Genomic DNA, 8,362 nt, shown 5'->3' with positions numbered 1-8,362 from the left:
CGTCAAGTTCAAGTTGTATGAACTTGGCGATGGTTGAATGGAGGGCATCTCTGTCCAAATTGGACAGCATTGCCAAGATTGCATCGTTTCCTACGGTCGAACTCATTCGTTCAACCGCACTCCTTTCTATATCACTTAGAAAGGAGTAGCTTTCAGGGGAAACATGGATAATTTTTTTGAATACTACTATATAAAGTAATATCCTGCAAATATCATCTACCTTTTTAGATAATATATTATTTAACAACCTTTAAGTGTTAATATCATGTAACGATACATTTCGTTACACTACATAGCATTTCATTACTGTAATAAATTTAGTAAATAGAATGATCGTTACGTTGGAACTTATTGCTGTAATAAATTTAGTAAATAAAACGATCGTTACGTTGGAACTTATTTTAGTAAATAAAATGATCGTTACGTTGGAACTTTATATAATAGTATAGTATTAATTTCCCTGTACTCAGGGCCTAGATAGTATCGAGGTCTAGCTATACTCGATGAAAATTGATAAAAAGTATCAGTTGGTAAGACCTAAATCTTAAAGTCAAATTCGGCTTGACGAGTCGCTGAAATTACCCCTTTAGAAAGACATTGTGTGCGAAATATCAATAATTGACTGTCGACCTTACATTGATGTGATCTTTACTCTGATGTACGCCAGAATACATAGATAATCACGACATACACTCTTGTCAATATCCTAGCTGTACACCTGGGCGTTGACTTGACGAGGCCACGTTGAGCGCACAAGTTCAGCAAATGGTGAGCCTTGCAGCTTAGTGGAGCGAACGGAGCTCAAGTGCTTCTTTCGGGCCTTGCTCGTTGTCAAATCAGCCGCCTCACCGAGCAAGTCACGTCGTAGTGAGTACGTAGCTTCATCGACCAAGTCACTACTGCCTCGAAAGAGCTGCTGCACTTGAGAGCTCGTGAGCTCTTTACGCCTCCAAATGCGCATGTCAAAAAGAAGACCACTAAAGCCAAACCAGCCAGAAAAGTGCGGCTCCGGCTTTGCAGGTGCCGTGGCACTGATACATCCGGAGCCAACGTTGACGTGACGGAATTTTTCCCAATCTGCAAGCAGAGGACCAGCATCCGAAAGACGCTGCTCTCCATTTAGGTACAGAGTCAGCAGTTGTTCTGGCTGGTCGTTTCTACTAAAGCTGACCTTATCAGCATCCCCACTATACGTAACAACAAGATGATACCAGTGATTTAACGACAGCTCCCGAACCACGCAAGCCGGAGATGGACGGTTCAAGAATGAGCAGTAGAGGCTACACAAGGGGTCGATCGTTAATAGTGCCTGGTGCACGTGCGGCCACATGCTTGTATCACTTGTCTCCTGGAATGGCAGAGCTTGAGCTCCAAGCAAGACGCCCCCCAAAAATGTGTCTTTCAGTCCAACAAGCGAAAACCATATTTCAATCGAGAACGCATCTGTTGCGGTCCGACTCTCCAGTTCAAAATTGCCATCATCTCTGCTGCCAGTAAGCAACTTGCTTAAAGTCCCGGGCAAAGGAATAGCCGAGCCGCGGTCCCGCCAGCGACGGTCCGTTGGAAGCCCACGAAATCGAAACGAGTCCGTCAGTAGTTGCAAATCACGTTGAAAAGATAATTCAAGAGGTCTTGAAGAAGTCTGAACAATAGCGCTTATCTGAAGACGATCCAGGCCACTGACGCTTTGACCGTTTATTGCGACGAGTACATCGCCACGCTCCACACGACCTGAAGCTTCTATCTCCCCGGCAGCTCCAGATTCAGTGCGTAAGAATTTGCTCACGACCACGCGATTGCCGATGGAGCTAATCTTCACACAGAGCCACTTTTGCCGTAGCTCGACAGTAGCTACCACAGAGTCGTGCAGTGGCGATACTGACTTGCGTACAGAGTTTCCAATAGCCATCGGTGAGTTCACTAACGAGCTACTGGAAGGACTGCTCTGTCGTCGAACCAATTCCAGTCCATTTGGTACGCTATTTACTGGAGTGACAAATGGGGAAGCTATCACTTGATTGAGATAATCAGCAGAGGAAGCTCGATGCAATGGCAATGCAGGAGGAGAGTCATCTTCAAAGCTATTGTTGTCACCATCGCGCTTGTGTTCTTCTTCCGCTAGAGCCTGCAATTCTTCGACCACTGTGTTAATATCAGGTCTAGCAGCTTGGTCCGAGTCGCACATGGCTTCAATGAGAGACCAAACATTCTCTTCCACTCCCACGGGAGGCAGTGGCATCTTGCCCGCTAAAACGTGCTCGCGCATTTCTTCATCTGCCATAAACCCCCACGGTAAGTCTTCCGACAGTGCCTCTAACAATGTCATTCCAAATGCATAAATGTCAGAGGCTAAGCCTGTCGCTGGGTTTTCTTTAAGCAACTCAGGCGCTCGCCATCTCAAGGATCCCGAGCAGTACATTGAGGTGGCGCTTTTTCTTTTCTCCTCTGGAAAACACCGAGACAACGAGAACGAACGTAAATTCGCTAACTTAGATTGACCATCGTCTCCTACGAGAATGTTTGCACAGCAGAGGTCTCCATGTATTAATGAAGCTTCATGTAGACTCTGCAAGCCCGTCGCAGCCTGAGCCAAAAGACGAAATAACTGACGTCTGTGGTCCACCGACAAATTTAAATAGTCTTCGAGTGATGTTACCGTCGCTGATCCCGCCTCTGGAGCGACCCAAGGACTGACAAAGGCCAGAAACGGGTCTGACCCAAACGTCGAAGCTCCTGCAAGTTGCAATACGTGAGGATGGCATACGACATCTCGCAGTAGTTCCGTCTCGTGCTGCACGGCCTCGACGGCTTGCATTAGTGTGACTTCTGCATTGCTGCCGGATTCAGAACTGAGCACTAATTGTTTCATTAAAAGTTGCTGAACTCCGCTTTTGTGCTGCCCTCGGCTTCGTAACCACTTGGCACTTGTGATCTGACAGTACGGGCCTCCTCGAAAACACGAGCCGCGATTCTGTACCACTTCAGCAGGGGATAAGAACCACGACGGTAAAACTGGCACGGAAACGCCACAGATCCGAACCAATCGGCGAAACAAAACACGCAGCGACTCCTCGTGGTCTGGAAAAAATTCCGTTCCATCGACTGCTTGCGCATCGGTCGAACTCTTGCCATTGCTGCCGTAGCTAACACTTAATTTCTTGATCCTTGTATGTCTCGTAACGTCCTGGAGCTGTTGAAAAGCGAATTTCACGACGGCAATCATTTCCAATTGCTCCGTTGCCGTTCGTTCGGCGGCTTCATCCACTTGCACGCGAGCAGTGAGCTGTAAAGCGTGCTCGACACACTCCAACTGTTCTTCCCACTCTTGAACCCAATTGGCCCGAGGATCCACGTGTTCGGCATGTAAATCGCGAAACGACGCATCAAGCCACACGTGGAGGGAGCGCAGCTCCCGAATCGGAGACGGAGCGACTGCGAGTCGATACACGGCGCTTTCCGTCGCGGCAAGACTCTGCAGCAATAGCGTAAAGCGCGAAAGCGCGGCACTGACCTGTTTCGACCATTGAAGCGCCATCTCGGTGGCAAGAGTGTCCTTCGTCGCGACGGTCTCTTGCTGATTGAAATGATCGGTATATCCACAAATTGCAACGAGCCGCTCCAGCAGTGTCTCGCATAGCGGTCGCAGCTCCCACGAGCGCTCACACAACGATTGCAACGCCATTAGTGCCGGCTCCATCAAATCGACGTCTTTGGGAGAAAATAACCAGCTCGGCGCTGTCGTCGGACGGACAATAGGAAAACGACGAGCGAAGTCTGAATGTTCCAAGGCCCTGCCTGAATCGAGCAAAGGATGGTGAGAGCCAAGGTGTGACTATCCGCATCGGTATAATCGCCTCGACCAACCCCTTGAGAAGCATGCTAACTATTTCAATTGGGAGAGCGGCCGGGCTATCTCATTTGGCCTTTCTGTCACTTTTGTAGTTAATGAATACCTAAGAAAAAAGAACTTCTGAAGAAAGCACTTCTTTTTGGTATGAAAACACTTTTGAGAAAGCCGGATCAACATCGTTTGTTGCGAGCTGATGGTAGATGACGGATGAGTCGAACGGCTTTAATGGCCCTAAACGAGTTGATGATGACGCGTGATCTGCTTCTTGTAAACACTACCGTGTACACTATGCTTTTGGCACTGTTACGTCCTCGGTAGACCGTGCATTATTATCACTTTGCATTAGCAATATTGCCGATGGGCGTGCTGCAGGACCTAAAGCGTCTGTCGTGCCTCTGAACAAAGAACAAGATAGGTATTCGTAGTGCTGATCGGCGCAGCATACTCATAAAAACGCGACGATGCACAAAACTTCAAAGATTTGAAATTGAATGTTACAAAATCACAATTTTGATTGCGGCAGAGATGCCAGAATCAATCGGTGCTTCGCAAAAAGAGTGGTTTTGTACTTAATTAAATGTTTCGCAGAAACAGTATGACGTTAATGCTCTTCGTAACGTCGCTGTACTCAACATAATTGCTTGTTTTTTTGTTGTTCAGCATCTCCAAAGTCGACTTCTTCATCAGCGTCCGATCGGCAAATGACGTGTTCAGCATGAACCCCACCGTCACAATCAGCTCCTAAAGCAGCTTCAACTTCTTTAACTTTTTCCATAACGATGCGCAAATGATCGCGTGACGAACACGTCACGTCAAGACGGCGAGATACCAAACTAGACGCACAAGAGAAAAAGCCGGGGCTATTTGCGTCGTCGGCTTGCGATAACGCCATTGAGGCCGCATTCCGTAGCTTGTCGCAATACGCAAGCGAGTGCAAAGGAGACCAAGATGGAGTCAGCACCTTTATGTAGGCACGCTCGAGAGATCCATGGGTGGCTTCCGCTGCGTCGGTCTTCATGAGTGCAACTAACGCTGACAAGTGTGATTTAAAGTCAAACTGGCTTGAGCTTATCGTCTCGCCACTCAAGCAGCGATGGCTCGCCAAGATGGCAACGCAATTACGCATCATGCTTGTCATCGCATTCCTCCACATCAGCTGCGCTTCATCGTTGCCTTGAAGCTTTTCGAGCGATGTGTCGAATACGGCAGCCCACTGATCCGATTCCAATTTAGACAAGTACGATATCATGTCGTAAAACGTGATGACAATGCGACCGGATGTGGCATCGTCAGCCGTTGGTCTACCATCCCTGCCCTCACTGAAGCTGTCGAGGTAGTAAACGACCAACCGCTCACTGATAAGGTTGATCAACGAAGAACGTCGACAGACGCTTCGCAAATCCATGGTACATTGTGTCCAAAGGACGGGGCGTAGCATTCCACAAAGCACACTATACGCTTCAATATCGCAAGCGGCTCTGCTTGTGACAAGTTGGCGCTCAACAAAGAGCATTTGTGCCGTTCTACCATGCCATTCCATCATCACGCAAAAATGAGGAGCGTTGCTTAACGCGCTACACAGACTGAAATACACTTGGTTGGGCAAATTGGATCCAACAACATGGTGAATACTTGGAATGTCATTCAACGCTCGCATCATTTTTATCTTGTAAGCCTCAGTCTCGCTTGATGCAACGCCACTTGGCAACAAAACAGCTACTTCAATTACACTAGAATTTAACGCTGGTAATGCCGTGTCTATCCGTAGAAGTTCCTTATCGTCGATCTTACCAAATACGTGAGCGCACGCTTCATTTATGGCCTTCATGCCAGCGGAAATTGTACTTTGAACATCTTCCTGAATGTTAGTGCCAAGCAAATCCAGGGCCGACAGAATCGTTTGACAAGTAATTAGAGATTGAAAGTGATCAGCCTGATCGCGTACGTGAACAAGACTAAATGATGCCTCGCAAAAAAGAGATTTCATTTTGGAAAGAGGCCATTCCTCGGATTCTTTTACCGAAGTCATAAGCGTGACCTTCTTAAAAGACTCATGACCAGCTGTTATCACGTATTCGTCGATCGCTTTTTCCAAACTTTGACAGGAAGGCGGCTGTGGAAGCACAACCATGTCATCAAAAATGTGGGATGAGAAGATACAAAACCAATTTTGCATTCTGCTCAGCATGACTGAATTCAACAACGGTGACGAAACTTGTGACTTTTGAATGCAAAGCAGCCTCAGTGTGTCGCATCGAGAGCCTATGTGATTAACAAGCTGAGCTCTCCGCAACAGCTTGGTTAACGTATCTTCGTTACCGTTTACTAAATCGCTTTCGGCGACGTAAAGAATAAATAATCGCGAAATTGAAGCTACAACGTGTTCTGGTGACACGCCGGTGTTGTCTTGGGATGGATTCAAAACACTTTTGTGACAACATTTGGTATTGACATCAAATAATGACGATGTAATGATCATTTGCCGATTCTGAATTACTATTGCAGCACCAACGCGCGTTGTGATCTCAAGTGGCGGAGTGCATTTCTTTCGCTGAGCCTTTCCGCTTTCGAGGAGGTCATTTGAATAGACCGCATTGACTCCATTTCTTGTAGACAATGTTATGTGCGGTATCTTGTTTCGCACCGGGATAGATAGAAAATCCAAATCAACCCGTAAAGCTTGACCGCTTTCATCTTGTACAACCTCAACTCCACGAATACAAAAAGGGGCGCCAAGCTCGGCAAATCGGGTGTACATTTTGTTTGGGCGATAGAATAGGGTGACATGGTCAGCAAATTTGCGCGAATGAACAAGAGGAATCTGTGCCAGCAACTTCTGTTGGGATGCATCGTCTAAAAAAAGACCAAGGTACAAGATTTTACCGGCGATACCATCGGACAGCGGGTTCCGAGTGAGGCTTGGATACTCAAAGCGCGGAGTAAAATAGCGAGCTCGCCGATCTTCTTCCCAACGCATAAACATGCTGACAACTTTGTCTTGAGGCACACCATGGGAGTTGCGTCGCCCCATTCGATACGCCATTAGATGGTCAACACACTTCATCTCGAAAATATAAACTTGACTTCCAGAGGATTTGGCAATACTTTCGTACTCTTTGTACTCCCATCTTTGCGTGTTGGTATTATCAACAAACACCACATGCTGTTGTCGTCCATCACTAGTTTGACAATCTCCTGCAAGAGCTGAAGAAAATTGATCTCTACAACTATTGTGAGCTGCTTTTAGCTTCGCACCATCAAACCTATAGCCTCGAGGAGTTTCAAACCAAAAATCAGCCGAGCACGCTGTGAATTTCACTCCTAGGTTGCGACAAATGTTCTCAACTTCTCGTCTAAGCGTGCTCTTCCCACTCCCTGGAATTCCACGCATAATTATAACAATCGGCTTCCAATTATCAGTCTCACGCGTCAGCATACCATCAAGAATCGAAGCTAGCTCAGTATAGTGCAACTGAGCGGACAAATTGGGAGCAATGTATGGCAGAAAGGCCCGTTGGATCTCCTCTTTCTCTCGACTAATGAGTTCAACGACAATCTGACTCCACGACTGCTTTCCTTCCCACTGAAACGCTTCATATTCCAACTGCTTCAGCTCCATGCGCGTGACAGCCAAATTTACCATCATTCGGCGTGGCGGCAATAGCCCTTTCGATAAAATTCCACAGCTCCTGAGCTTTAGCATTAAGCTGCTTGTAAACTTCCACACCGTTCCTATCGAATCTTTGTCAAACCACAAGCTTAGCGTCAACTCGTCGGGTACTTGACTAGACAACATCGCCCTGGCCGTCAGCTGTTGTTCTTCTCCACGCTCCGCCGGTCTCTTCAGCCCCATGATCACGCGTTGCAGCTCTACCAAGTCCTGCCAAGAATTAAGACCACACTCTAGCAAATCCACACGCAATTCATGGCGTTCTGTTACTCCATTGATTCTTTGCGCTTCAAGGCGATGCTCGAACTCGGCTAGAACATCACGCAAAGTCTTTTTTTCGTCCCGTACACTGTCAAGTTGAAGTAGAACACGCACACGCACTGCGCTCTGTTGAACCTTACGTGCTATTTCCGCGTCATTAAGGTTGCTAGGGGGTGGAGGACTGCTACGCCTAGTGAACTGCGACGAACGAGAATGACGGGAAGTAGAGAAAGATGCGCTTGCATTGCGAGCCATTGTTACCTCTTAGTGAATAAAAAAACGGACTTATCGGCAGTAACAAATATTGATAATGAAGGTTGTATCACAAGTGCGCACTCTGAGAGCAACTTACCCTAACGAGAAGAAAGGACGTGACGAAGAGAAAGGTAGTCATTGTTTCCTTTTAGTTAAGCATAGTTGCTTTATTCGAAGGGTGGTAGACTTCGAACATTATAGGAGGTAAATGTAAGAGGAATAACAGACATTATTTCTTATAAAAGGAAAAAATTAAAGAAGTACCAAATTGTTATCGTTATTAATTTTGACTTAAAATAGTTCCAATCATACCAAATTTGGTATCA

At 46.7% G+C, this 8,362-nt stretch overlaps 2 protein-coding genes across 2 annotated transcripts; both read right to left on the bottom strand.

The window, feature by feature from the left end:
* Positions 1 to 706: 706 nt before the first annotated feature.
* Positions 707 to 3,682, bottom strand: CCR75_002624 (uncharacterized protein; the record flags this gene model as incomplete). The annotated part of the gene is made up of 1 exon (XM_067960721.1): positions 707 to 3,682. The coding sequence occupies one exon, from the start codon at positions 3,680 to 3,682 to the stop codon at positions 707 to 709; it is 2,976 nt and encodes a 991-aa protein (XP_067823467.1).
* A 796-nt stretch (positions 3,683 to 4,478) lies between these two features.
* CCR75_002625 (uncharacterized protein) lies at positions 4,479 to 8,036 on the bottom strand (the record flags this gene model as incomplete). Its single annotated transcript, XM_067960722.1, has 1 exon — positions 4,479 to 8,036. One exon carries the CDS (start codon positions 8,034 to 8,036, stop codon positions 4,479 to 4,481), a length of 3,558 nt encoding a protein of 1,185 aa, XP_067823466.1.
* Between the last annotated feature and the right edge of the window lie 326 nt (positions 8,037 to 8,362).

The sequence above is a fragment of the Bremia lactucae genome, linkage group LG8 (genome assembly GCF_004359215.1).
Source record: "Bremia lactucae strain SF5 linkage group LG8, whole genome shotgun sequence".
In the NCBI taxonomy this organism is placed as follows: domain Eukaryota; phylum Oomycota; class Peronosporomycetes; order Peronosporales; family Peronosporaceae; genus Bremia; species Bremia lactucae.
Note: the sequence above shows the minus strand (reverse complement) of the source record. Positions and strands in the feature narration are given on the sequence as shown.